Source organism: Myotis myotis, unplaced genomic scaffold (assembly GCF_014108235.1).
Source record: "Myotis myotis isolate mMyoMyo1 unplaced genomic scaffold, mMyoMyo1.p scaffold_m19_p_4, whole genome shotgun sequence".
NCBI lineage: Eukaryota > Metazoa > Chordata > Mammalia > Chiroptera > Vespertilionidae > Myotis > Myotis myotis.
The window spans coordinates 121,701,668-121,715,900 of NW_023416346.1; the positions used below are offsets into that span (position 1 = coordinate 121,701,668).

The 14,233-nt window shown below is 42.3% G+C and overlaps 1 protein-coding gene across 6 annotated transcripts in view; it reads left to right on the forward strand.

Annotated features, from left to right (window-relative positions):
- The window catches only part of SH3KBP1 (SH3 domain containing kinase binding protein 1), a 332,666-nt gene that overhangs the window by 85,124 nt on the left and 233,309 nt on the right, over nt 1–14,233 (forward strand). The window contains exon 1 of one of the 6 annotated variants that reach the window (XM_036304653.1): nt 5,891–6,071. The exons of the other annotated variants lie outside the window; for them this stretch is intronic. Coding sequence (XP_036160546.1) covers nt 6,021–6,071 — 51 coding nt within the window. The 5' untranslated portion in view covers nt 5,891–6,020. Of the gene's footprint in view, nt 1–5,890; nt 6,072–14,233 lie in introns of those variants that run through there. 6 annotated transcript variants of the gene reach the window in all.

Below are 14,233 nucleotides of genomic sequence, written 5' to 3' on the forward strand. Positions count from 1 at the left end.
CCAGGTAGTGATTATTCTGATATCAGCTGGGAAAACTGATGCTCAGAGACATTACCTGACTTGATGGAGATTGCCCACCTAGTAAGGGTCAGCCTTGGTATTTGAACCCCAGTAGCCTAACTTCGCATGCTTGCATTGTAAGAACTAACTGGAAGGATGGGTATTCTTAGAAAGCATAGCCTCTGATAAAATAAATGAACATGGTTGTTTCATTCTCATGGTAACCCAGTTTATGTTAAAGCATTGGCTAGTGAAACTGCCTGGGGAAATGGATTTCATAAATACATGTTGAACAATATATCATTTGTTCATTTGTCATGAGTGCTTAAAAATGGGTGAAAATGGGTAGTTTAAATACTGTCAATTTCCAAATTCCCTCTGCTGTCTTACTACTGCATATGTTACTACAGAGTATTAATACTGTGAAAGCCAGTCAAGGGCATGTCTGATACTTGTCTATCAGGAACATTCTGGAAATCAGCATTTGTGATTTCAATAAATGCAATATAATTGGTACCGGTCTACTATTTTGCAGACTGTATTTTTCACCTGCTTAAATACCTTTCATATCTTTTTATACTACTCTTTGAGATTAAATAAACCATAACATAAATAAACCATATGAAGTATAGGATTGGTGAGGGAGAACTTTGAACTTTACATCGGACGAAGAGGAGGATTATATCATTGGTTTCTGGCTGTGTTTTTTCTTTTGCCATTACAGGAAAGTAAAAAAACTTTCCACAGCACCTCTCTTGACACAGCAAAGGTGGCTGGTGAAACATTCATTGGAGGAAATGCAGTCTGGGTGGAGTGTTCTTTAAGCAGTAGTAATAATTGAGCATAGTGCGTGCATTGTTCTATTATCTGTACCATTCCTGGTACTACATGGTTGGTGAGAAAAACAGCAAACTTTTATACAGCACTTCCTGTGGACCAGAGGCGTTAAATAACTTGCCTGGGGGAGCAGTTAGTCAGTAGGAGAGCTGGTTTTGGGCCTGGGGGTGGTTTAGTTTCTAAACTAGCACAGTCTATACTGTGCTACAGGGTTGTCTGGGTGGCCTTGGCTACGTTAAAACAACAGCCAGTGAAACAAACTGTAATTAGCATGAGGGAATACCCCAATCTGTCAGGTTCTGAGAACCTGCTGGGAATCTTGGCTGAGCTGGGTGTTAGGCTACTACTGACGTTCTTTTAATATGCAGCCACTTTCAGTTGGAACCAAGACTTCCTGTGAATGCCTTCTGATGTTATTTGAAGAAGGGAAATAAGCATATGAATTTTTTAAAAGTTCTTGAAGTATATTGATTTTTCAGAATGGATGCAATTAGTAGTTCTCATAAATTCCAAGAATTATTAATCCCAGCATGCATGGGTTGCACGTAAAGCTCTTTAATACTAAAAGATGTTGCAGGTTCTGCTGCTTTGATGATGTAGGAATAGCTTGAAACATGTGCAGTAATGCAAGTGTCCATGCTGCCAGCACAAATGGAAAAATATATTGCTTTAATTGAAAATGCAGGCTGTCTAGTCTTTGACTCCCTTTACATTTAATCTGACTACTCATTGTTTCTGGGAAGGTGGGGAGGGAGGAGGTGGGAGCAGGATTTGGCCCTGTGGTTTATCAGAAAGGTCCTGAAAAAGTTTGGAATGTGGATTCTGATGGTGACCTCCCACTACTCCTTCTCCCACTTGTGAAGGGGAAACAAACAAAACACAACCTTGGAGATTCTGAAGCCAGATGTTGACAGAGCTTAATGTGCCACATGCTCCTGGGGGATTATGTTAAAATGAAGATTCCTATTAAGGGGTCTGGGCTGGGGGCCGGTGGAGGTGGGGAGGCCCAGATTCTGCAGTTCTAAGAAGCTTCCAAATGATGCTGCTTTTAGTAGCAAGACCCAGCTCTCTATCTTAGGGCTGTGTTGATTGCCTGAATCACCTGGGGGAGTTTGAAGGAGGAAGATCCCCCAAAGGATTGAATTAAGGATTGAATTAGAGTTACTGGGGCCGTGGCCAGGCAGGTAAAAAAAATTTTTTTTTGGTTAATCCTCACCAGAGGATATTTTTTTCCATTGCTTTTCAGATAGAGTGGAAAGGAGAGGGGGAGGGGAGGGGAGGAGGAAAGGGGAGGGGAATTGGGGGAGAGAGAGAGAGAGTGAGAGAGAGGGAGAAAGGGGGGGCGGAGAGAGAGGAGAGAGAAGAGAGAGAGAAAAGAGAGAAAGAAATATCCATCAGCTGCCTCCTGCACTTGCCCTGACCAGGGATGGAACTGGAACCCACAAAAGGTGGGAGGGGGGAAATGACAACTTTGAAAACTTCACTGTAGGGATAAGATAGAGATGTTTAAAGACAAACTTTCTGACACCCTAAGAGCTTCCTGTTTGACCCAAATTACATGAGAAATCTTAGCCACCCCTCTTGGCAGGGCACTGACCAGTTCTTTATGATTGTACCCAGACCGGCTTAAATCAGAGAGCATGGAGAAAAAAGAGGACTTAATGGTTAGGTTGCTGACCTGCTTAGCATTAGATAATGTCTGTGAAGGCTCCCAGAGTTTGTCCAGGGAAGCTGGGGCCCAAAAGTGGAAAATAGTAGTCATGATTATGAGGTAGGAGTTGAAATTACAATTGTGCACATTTAAAGTGTTATTTTAGCTCTTTCCTATGCTCCTGGTGTTGGGGTTTCATTTTTGGTGGTGTTGGGAGAGCCGGGGCAAGCTAGGAAGATAGGGCTTGCTGATGCCACTGCTGTAATGAAGCACAGATTCTATGGCACTTTTTTCCCAGTATGACTTTTTCTTTCTTTCTTTCTTTCTTTTTTTTTTTTTTTTTTTTTTTTTTTTTTTAAATAACCAACACTCCTTAGTAACTAGCTTTTTAAACATTCCTTAAATCGGACTATAAATCTTTTCCCCTGAGGTCATGCAGGAAGATAAGACACCAGATGGAGATGAGTCTTCTCAGCTTTCCTTAATCTATTGTGTCCTGTTTTTAATGTCTAGTCTTTTTCAAAGCCAAGTGTTTCCCATTCTTGTTGCATTTGTGACTTTTCGTGCCCCAGCTCCTTACCTTGTCTAAGGGTTAAAAAAAAAAAAAAAAAAGGGAAACCCCATAATCAGAAAAAAAAAAAAGGATTGGATGTTCCCTCTCTTTTCTGAAGCTTATACAGTGAGAGAGACATTGTGCATTGTCGCCATTACCTTCTGCATCAGGGAGAGCTGAGTAGAGAAGCAGAAGATCTGGGATGAGGGTTCTATTTACATGTTGTGGGCACCTCTATCCCTTGCTGAGCCTGAAGTTGCTCTAGGAAAGTGGGTGTGGGTGAGAGCCAGGAGATTTAGAACCTGCCTCTGACTCTCCCACCCCCAACCTCAATGACAGAAGTGACCTACAGAAGAAGCTGGTGTCCTTCCAGGAAAAGGGAAAGATGAGACCAGTCCTATCAGGTCTGGAATGTAGCTTCAGGCCCTGGGGTATAGCTTCGTGGGAGAGACAGAATTCCAACCCATCATGGTGCATGCGCAGTATGCTAAGTAGGCCCAAAGGGGGAACCTAAGAACCTGCCACAGGATAGGAAAGAGTAGATCAGGTAAAGAGGATGGAGCCAGTGACCCAGAACAGGGGTGTAGTGTGAGCAGAGGCCTGGAGTGGAAATGGTTTGATGGGTATCTGGAAGTAAGCTTTGCCAGTGAGTTAAATGAGAAGTGGGGAAAGTGAGGCTGGGGGTTAACAGGGATCTTGTGTGCCTCTGTAACGAACTTGGTCTCTAGAGGTAATCTGGAAGCATCAAAGGAAGGATTTGAGGCATAGGTGTGATGCTATCAGATGGGGATGGAGGAAAAGTGCCTTAAATCAGTAACTTTTCCTGAATGATCATCTGCTCCCTTGTAGCTTTTTTAAAAATAAGCTTTATTGAAATCTAATTTGCATACCATAAAATTCACCCGTTTGAATTCAATCATTTTCAGTTTATTTACAGTGTGTAACCATCACCACAATCTAATTTTCAGAAATGTCCATCACCCCCAAAGAAACCTTGTGCTCATTTGCAGTCACTTCCCATTTCCATGCCCAGCCCTTGGTAACCACTCATCTTTGTAATTTCTCCTTTTTCTTTAACATTAAGGGGACTATTTTCTGAGTGTATTATTTACTTTAAAGAGTATCTTTGCCAAATTACAAACTCTTGCTCATGGCCCTGCAGCTACTCCTCAGCTCATTCCTGTCAGCAATGCTTTAGATTGCCTGGAACAGAAACCTGGCTGGGACTGGTTTAAACAGGGATGTTTGTTATACATAATTGGGAGGCTACAGATAGGGTGGACCCTGAGGGCAGTGTGATCAGCTGCTCATAGTGACTCAGAGACCTGTGTTCTGGCCATTTCTCCTCCATGGTGTCCTTCTGGCAATAGCTTCATCCAAGGGCTGGTGCCTCTCTGGTTGTCAGGCGGTTATAGGATGGCATCCATTGGCATCCATTGATTCCTTGTTCACAGCTGGTACGTGGGAGAAGTCCTTTCCTGCAGTCTGCCTGATTGGGTAAGTTTAGTTCCTGTTGCCCACCCTGAATCAATGATTGGCTTAGAACTAATTAGGCTGCCTCTCTGGAGGTGAGAGTGGACCTTATGATGGATGGGTGGGCACTGTGGCCAATAGTGGGTTCTGCTGGGTAGGCTTGTAATAAAATAGTACATGAGCGTTTTTGAAGCTGACCATGGCTTTATGTCACTGTGAAAAGCGTCATCAGTTCAGAGCTCCCCAATTCAGGAATTTATTGTAATTTGGTCAGAGAGTACACTGAAGTTGATCTTTGGAAGTTTTATTAGTGTGGACATTCGTGCGTATGATGTTAACATTAACATATGTGGACAATGAATGATTTAAGTCACAGTAGAAAAACTTGTTTGCTTTAAGATAGAAATGTTTAAATAGCCCGGCTGGTGTGGTTCAGTGGTTGAGTGCTGACCTATGAACCAGGAGGTCGGGGTTCGATTCCCCTGGTCCAGGCATATGCCTAGGCTGTGGGCTCGATCCTCAGTGGGAGGTGTGCAGGAAGCAGTCGATAGATGATTCTTATCATTGATGTCTCTTTCTCTGTCTCTCTCTCCTTCTCCTTCTCTCTGAAATCAATAAAACGTATTTTTAAAGAAAGAAATAATTGACTATGTGACTAGTAGTTAATAATATAAAATCATTCTTATCTAGTTATTAGGTTACCCCTTGGAATCACTCCTTGGGGAAAAAAATCCTGTCCTGAATATATCAGTATTTGAGGTACTATATACACTTGAAATTAACAGAAATCGACTTTCCTTTCAAGTATAATTCATGCTTCATGAAGCCAAATAGACATTCTGCCAGTTATTTGGACTTTATTAAATTTTGCTTTATATGTAGTAAAAAAATCAAGGTATGCCTGTGCTTTGCAAGGTAATTTATTTGATTGTGAGCTCTATTTTCAAGTCTGTTTTGGAGTGAGGTTTGTCCTCATGTCAGTAATGAGCATTTGCTGGTGCAGCTCTTAATGGTGAGAACGGATGTTGAAGAAAGCAAACACCATATGCCCTTTGTTTCCCGTGCATGTCCCCTCCTGGAGGCTGGGTGGAGTGTTTCAGCTGTCTCGAATAATCTCCATTTTGCTGTTACTGCAGACTTGCGTTCTCCAACTCTCTTCTTTCTGATGTTAGTTACAATTTCCTAATTAGGTGGCTCTTCTTCCTCTTTCTCCTCCTAGGTCATAAAGGTTTCACACTCTCAAGTGTGAGAGAGTGGATTACTTTTGAAAAATGAGTTTCACTTGAGTTGTGACAGAAATAAGTGCAGAGAATAAAAAAAAAAAACCCACCCAGTGAGAATGTGTAGTGGGAGGGGCAAGGCGGGCTGGGTACGGGACAGGATGCTTAGAATAATTCAGCTGCCAAGTGAATCAGAGGGACTTGGAGTTCTCAGCGAGCACAGACCATACGCCTGCCCAGAGTTCAGACACAGTCAGCCCCAGATCACCATTTCATACCCCACAGAATGGAGCTTTCTGCAGCCAAAGCCCCGAGTGCCGTAGATGCATCTGAGATTGTAAGTAGGCCGTACATCTGTTCGGATTGTTATTATGTCTGCCTTTTGTAGCCTGTTGCCTGACTACTTCATAGGCCAGGAGGGAGATGTGATGGGGAATTTGGTCCCAGCTCAGTCCTTCCCAGATGGTGAGCAACACCATTTTCTTTTTTAAATATATATTTTATTGATTTTTTTACAGAGAGGAAGGGAGAGGGATAGAGAGTTAGAAACATCGATGAGAGAGAAACATCGATCAGCTGCCTCCTGCACACTCCCTACTGGGGATGTGCCCACAACCAAGGTACATGCCCTTGACCGGAATCGAACCTGGGACCCTTGAGTCCGCAGTCTGATGCTCTATCCACTGAGCCAAACCGGTTAGGGCAGCAACACCATTTTCCACTTGTATTCTGGTCTCAATTTTCTTGTTTGGGTGGAAGGGAATTTCTTTCCCCAAGCCCTTCTCTGTGACAGAAGTGGCTCTTGGCTGAGTCCCTTTTGAATTGGCATCTATAAAGATTTTGAATAGCCCTGGTGTGATGGCTCTTTCCTTCTTCTGGCAACTACTGATGAGTTTTTTCCAGGGGATACTGGACACAGCTCCAGTCACCTCCCTGCCTCCCACCCCGCAGGTGGCCCTTTAATCAGTGAAGTGTCCCAATCAAGGGTTGGGAGCAGTTAACATTTCTTTTTTTTTTCTTTTTTTAAAAAAATATATTTCATTGATTTCTTACAGAGAGGAAGGGAGAGGGATAGAGAGTTAGAAACATCGATGAGAGAGAAATATCGATCAGCTGCCTCCTGCACATCTCCTACTGGGGATGTGCCCGCAACCCAGGTACATGCCCTTGACCGGAATCGAACCTGGGACCTTTCAGTCCGCAGGCCGATGCTCTATCCACTGAGCCAAACCAGTTTCGGCGGGAGCAGGTAACATTTCTGAGGGAGCTGGCTGACTGGGAGTCTGGGATGAAGCCAGGTGTGGAATCCAGGTTTCCTGCCTTGGGAAAGATAAAGAGGGAGGAGGTAAGACTGAGATGAAAGGTGGGACAGAAAGATCGGGGCCCGCTCAGGGCACTGTCCTCTTTCTTGCTAGATTCTAGGTGGTGGGTGAGATGCCGGTCTCACTTAGCTAACTGTAGCCTTGGGCCACTAACAAAAATCTCTCCTAGTCTTACTTATCTCATGTGAAAAATCGCAAGCATTTCACTTTGTGCGATTGCTGGATTTTTTGAAGCACTGGATGTGAAAGTGCCTGGCACTTGGTAAACTCTGGCTGCGTGATGTGTTTTGACCCTCCTTCCCCATTCTCCTTCCTTCATGGGATAGCATACCATCAGTGCAAGCAATGTGCTGGGCTCTGTGACATGGCACCCATGTTGTTGACCTCGGCTTGTTTTAGGGCAGCCTTTGTGGCTGCCAAGTTCTCTTGGTTGGTGTCATAGGTTTGATCTTGAGGTTAGCCAGTTGGCCATGTTCAAGTCCACAGTCCCAGGTTGCCCTTTTTTGTCATAGCCAAGTGACCCCTAGAACAAGGAGTTCCCAGGGAAAAGTTGTGAGTGGATTATGCTTATGTCTCAACGATACATTTGTGTTAAAGATCGTGGGGACTGGGGACTCAGGTCATGAGGCCATGTTATGAGTCCTAGAGGTAGAGTGATAATTCTGAAGAGCCTTTTCCAGTTTTGGGTTTCCAAATTATGAATACTTATGTTCAGCTGGGGCAAGGGAGAAGAAAAAGAAAACACTTAAACCTGGAAGAATGCTGTTTATTTAGGGCACTTTCCATTAGCTTTACTATGTGCTTTATATTTGGTAACTGTGAGTTAATTGCTGATAATAGTGTTCCCTTGTCAGTCTTACGTACTCCCACCCCTTTAGCCCCATTGTATTCCTTGTATTTCATCCCATATTTAGGCTAAGGTTGTTTGCCTCTAGTTAGCAAGACTCCTCAATACCTATATCCATGAGCTCTAACACAGTGCTAATTTTTATCACTGATTTTGGAGACATCATATTATCTGTGTACTTTGTTTTGTGTGTGATGATTTAAGAGTACCTTTTATGGTAAAACATCATCAGAATCATGTATTATAATGTACCAACTTTAGTAGCTCTCTATGGAAGTCCACTTTCTTTCCCATGGCCGGCTGTGCCTTATATGATTAGGGATTTGCCTACCTTTCCAGCCTCATCAAGGTCACTTCGCGCTTGGCCACCACCTTTCACCACACCAGTGTCCTAGCTGCCCCAGCTCCTGTCCCTGGGCTCAGGCACTTGCAGTGCCCACTCCAGGGAACACCCTTTCTTTGGCTTTTGCTTGGCTGGTTTGCTCTGTTTTCAGGTGTTACTGGGAGTAGCTCTCCTGGGCCATCTTATCTAAAGGGACTTCCTCCATCTTAAGTTTCCTTTCTCCCTTCCTGTCACATCACCATATCTATTTCTTGCAGAGCACTTACATCACAGTCTGTAAATTCCTTGTTCCCTCATTGATTTACTTGGCACTTGTCTCTCCCACTAGAATTTCAGCCTCAAAGAGGCCTTGCCTGTCTTGTTCCACTGTATCTCCAGTTCTAGGCACATAGTTGACACTCAACAAATATTTGTAGAATGAAGAGAGGTGGTGGATGATGAATACAGTGCATGACTTTTAAATAGTTTGTGACTGCAAGCTGATAAAGACAGTTCCATCTTTTTGGTGCTATTCCCTTCCTGCCCCATCTGCCTTCGCCATTGCTCTGCCACTTATGGGAGCACTCCATACCCCAGGGCCCTGTTTCCCTCTCCTGGCAAGCCCTTAACTGGCATGTAGAGTAACCCTCTAGCTGTTTTAAGTATCATTTTCTCAAAATGAAAACCACCTGTCTTCAAAGTGATTTGCTTAAAACAAATGCTCATTTCTTTGCCGAGGCCTCTTCCCCTCCTGCCTTTCCCCACCTCCTGCCAAGAATAATGGGAAAACCCTCTTATCTTGGAAAGTGGTTTTCCCTCTGGTCAGAATCCAGAGCCAGATGATTTATCACCCTGTGTGCTGGGCAATATCTTTTCCCTGCCCTGCTGCTCTCAGATGTTAGTGGTTTGTTCTCTGGAGGCCTGAAGGGGTCACATGATGGGGGCTCAGCCTTGGTACTGCCCCTCTTTGTATATTTCCTTTAAACATCCTATTTGCCATATCATTGATACCAACTCCAGGGAGTAAATAATATGACCCCATTTTAGAGATGGTGAAATGGAGGTTCACAGAGATTAAGGAAGTTGTAACCAGCCTGGTTCGGAACCCAGGTCTTTCTGGCTTCCAAATCCATGTATTATTTGTTGGCGTACTCAGTGTTTCTCAGGGTTATTTTGACCATGTCCTACATTAAAAACAAACAAAACCCAAAACTGGCAACTTAGTACACATATGTGTAACTGCAATAAGTTTCCTGAAACAATACTTGCCATCACTGTGTGTGATGTACTCTGATACTCTCCATTCCATTTAAAAAATGCTGGTCAGCATACAGCAGGAGCTCCTTCTATTTTAAGGCTGAATAATGTCACAGTTTCTTAATTCATTTTTCCATCAATGGACATTTAGGATGTTACCATATCTTGGTTGCTAGGGGCTGGGGGTGGGGGAAATGGAGAGTTGCTATTTAACGGGTATAAAGTTTCAGTTACGTAAGAGGAATATGTTCTAGAGATCTGCTTTAAGACATTGTGCCTATAGTTAACAATACTGTACTGTGCTCCTAAAAGCTTGTCAAGAGGGTACATCTCAAGTTAAGTATTCTTACCATAATAATAAAAAATGCTGGTGAGGACCTTCTCAATTTATTTTGTGGCCCACTAATATGTGGCAACCCATAGTTTGAAAGCAGTTTGAAAAACACTAGTTTAGGTGTTATAAAATATGCTTACTGCTTTATATAGAGGTTTACATGATGTAAGCTACTTTTTGAAATGTTTATAGAAGTATAACATACATATATAAATGCACATAAGAGTATAACTTATTGAATTTTTGCAAACTGAGCATATCTGTATAACCAGCACTTGATCAAAACACACGCCATTGATTTAAGCTTCTTTGAATCAAGACAGGCATGGAATACAGCAGAAACTGATATGCCCTCGATTTGTTCTGAATTATGTACATATGGCTTACTTGATAGAATCTCTCTTTGTACAGGTCTGTATCTTGCGTTTCCAGTGATGAGGCCTGACTGGTATTTTATTTTTATTTTTGTTAGTAATATCACCCGGGGATATTTTTTCCCCATTGATTTCTAGAGAGAGTGGAAGGGAGGGAGGAAGGTGGGGAGAAAGAAAGAAATATCGATGTGAGAAAGACATATTGACTGGTTGCCTCCCATTTACATCCCGACTGGGGCCGGGGATAGAACCTGCAACCTAGATACGTGCCCTTGACCAGGAATCAAACCCATGACCCTTTGGTGAGTGGGCTGATGTTCTAACCACTTAGCAACATTGGCCATGGCCTGACTAGTATTTTGGATCTAACAATTGTTGAAGGAATGGAATAAGGCTTCACTAAGGGCCATCAGAAATGGTGCAAAAGGAAGCTCACTGAGAAGGTGCCTGGTGAATGTGACCCATGATGAAGAGGAAAGGGCAAGGCCCTGCAGTAGGGAATGGAAGCATTCAGATGTGAGAATTTATGGTGCTAATAATTGAGACCAATTTTACTGAAATGGGGGGTGGGAGGGAAGGAGGGAAGGGAACTTGTGATTAGAATTCTAAGCTTCTAGAAGTCAATGAACTTTTGTGTAAATAAGGAACATTCACCTCTCACGGTGAGTATTGACTTTTAGAGAAAATTGTTTTTGCATACTGAATTAAAGGGCTTATTTCTTGGCAAAAGACATAAACACATCTGAATACAAAAGAAAGCTAGAGGAACTTTGCTTTCATAACGTATGGGTTCTGTAAGGCTGTGTAGGTAGACACTGTACAACAATTTGTTGTAATGGAATATACATAGAAATGAAAAGGAGTGAATGTTTTTTTTAATATAGTTTATTGATTTTTCATAGAGAGGAAGGGAGAGGGACAGAGAGCTAAAAACATCGATCAGAGAGAAACATCGATCAGCTGCCTCCTGCACACTCCCCACTGGGGATGTGCCTGCAACCAAGGTACATGCCCCTGACCGGAATTGAACCTGGGGCCCCTCAGTCCTCAGGCTGACGCTCTATCCACTGAGCCAAACCAGTTAGGGCAAGAAGTGAATGTTTTAATGTGCTTTTAAACATTACGTGCTCTTACAAAGTTTTATAATTCATGCCTTTTGTGAGTCATGTTGATAGCTTAGTCAAACTGCAATGGCTACCTTGAATCAGGGATTTTGTAATAATAACAATCCTTTTTTCTTTATTGATTAGATTCATTGTTGTGTGGGTTTTTTGTTTTTTTTTTAGGAGACTGAACTCTTGCACAATTGGTGTGTGTTCCCTGGTGTTCTTGTACTGTAGTGCTCGCTGTGGGTTTTTTTAATTCTGTATGTGACGTGATGGTGTATGTATAAGAAAAGTCCTCTGACTGTGACAGACACACTGTGCAACAAGAGGAGGCACCCTCTGGGGACAGGTTGTTCATCTGACTTACCCTTCCTTTCTTGGCACCTGGCATCATGCTGAATGAATGGAAGGACAAAGAAAAATGCTCAGGTCCCTGCTTGCCAAGGGACGGTGCTGGTGTATGCCTGTTGTCCTGGCATTGACGTCGATAGCACCCCCTTTCACCCTGAAATGCCCTGGTTCAGGTGATCAATTACTGCACTTTGAAATGTTCCGGTTTGGATAGACAGATGAGGACACCAAGGGACAGAGAAGTCACTTCACTCTGCATGGTCACCTGCTAGTGAGAGGTAGTGCTGACATTCTTTTCTAGGAGTCCGAATTCAGATCTTGTCATTTGACCGCTGAGTTCTGCTGTCTCACGACTTTAGGCCAAGGGACATGTAGTATAAAAACAGCGCTCTATATATTTTTCAGTCTCAGTATTTAGTAAAAATCATTGCTGTGATGTATGACTCAGGGCAGCTGAGTGTGTTGGGCAAAGACCCATCGCAGCCCTACGTGTACTTTCATGGTAACCTAGAGCACTAAGACCATTCATATATGCATGATGCTTTATAGTTTCCAAGACTCTTCCTCCTACATTATTGTGTCAAAACTTCTGTTCACCATTTTACAAAGGAGGATGGGAGATCAGTGGAATGATGTAGTCACCTGCCTGAGGCTTTACAGCCAGAAAAGCTACTGAGCAAGGCTCAGCTCAGATAGTCTGCCTCCATCATCAGTGCATTTCCCACTAAACCATAGGTGCCTCTCAGCCAGATGTTCTTACATGGCTATTTGAGGGTGTGTGTGGAGGATTAGGAAGACTCATTACCTGACCACAGAGTTTCTCTACTGTGGCACTCTTGACATTTTAGGCCACATCTACTGTGCACCATAGGATGTTTAGCAGCATCCTTGGCTCTACTCACATACCTCCATCCTCAGTTGTGATGGCAAAAAAAAATGTCCCCGGACAGAATCAAATGTCCCCTGGGACACAATTGTCCCTGGTTAGAAGCCACTGGCCTAAATAGAATAGCAGCATTTGAAAGAGCAAAAAAGACAACCTTGAAAACGTTGCCATTTCCCCCTTTCTGTGGTTTCTAAAGCATCAGAAAAAACTATCAAAAGGTCCACAAAAGGGGTGTAAAAGAGGACAAGCAGTGCATTTCATGTTGAATTTACTTCCATGAAAAAGCACTGGGCCTCCCAAGGAAGGATAAGAGGGTGAGCTTTTTTCATTTTTTAGTATTTGATAAATGTTCTTTTTTTAATCCTTACCTCAGGATATATTTTTACTGATTTTGAAAGAGAGAGAGAGAGAGAGAGAAGAGAAGAGAAGAGAAGAGAAGAGAAGAGAAGAGAAGAGAAGAGAAGAGAAGAGAGGAGAGGAGGGGAGGGGAGGGGAGGGGAGGGGAGGGGAGAGGAGAGCAGAGGAGAGGAGAGGAGAGGAGGGGAGGGGAGGGGAGGGGAGGGAGAGGAGGGGAGGAGAGAGGAGAGAGGAGAGAGAAACATGGATCGGTTGCCTCCCACATGTGCCCTGACTTGGAATTGAATCTGAAACCTTTTGATGTACAGAGCGACGAGCTTTTTATATAAAGTTAAAAATCACACAAAATATTTTTATAAGAAAGTTAGAATAGAGATCAGCTGAAATATATGAAATCTCCTATAATCCTACTTTCCCGAGATAGCCACTGTTCATATTATGCTGTATCTCTTTCTAACCTTTGCCAGCACACATGTATAAATTGGTGTATCGTTTTCCAAACAGGGCCATGCCACAAATACTGTTATAATCAGGTGTTTTTTTTTTTTTTTAGCTTAAACACTCCACAAATATCTTTGCATATCTGTGATATAGAGCTAAAGTTTTTAATGACTGCATAGTATTTCATTGTACAGCTACAGAGTAATTTATTCACTCGGTTCCTATTGTGCACATATGTTTGGTTTCTAATTTTGTGTTTGCTATTACATGCAACAACCTGATGAGGATATTTGTGTGCACTTTAAGCCCTTCAAAGTTTTTTTCCTTAGAGAAATTTTAGCCTCAGTTGAATAAGATATCTAATTCATAATGTGCTAGATTGTACTTTAATTATAATACATACCTTTGTCCCTTAAAATTATGAAAATTCATCGATAAAGATTGATTATGCCCTAGGCTTGCAGAATGGGGTGTGGAAAATTCTTTGGTTTTCTGATTAAATGATGACTAATAAGAAACCATTTAGGTTTTATGCCTTGTTTATGAAAACCACTGTTAAGTGTATTGGGCTATTTTTTGAGTAGAAATTACAGCCTGGGAAAGATCATTGAATCTTCCTTTAAAATTATGTTCACTGATGAGAGAAATTTAGGGCTGTCTTCTTTTGAATTCTCATTGCTCATGGATTTTTCTTACACGTGTTTAAAATGATAAACGTATGGTTAAAACATTGAAATGGTACAGAAGACAAATAAAGTTCCCCAGTTTACTCTCCCCTTGTTTTTCTTTATTCTCTCGAAATTTTCTATGCATATTTATTAAAATATACAAAATTTTTAAAAATCCACAAACTAGACAACAATATGCAAAATCTGATCTAACTAGCTTTTGTTTTGTTTTGT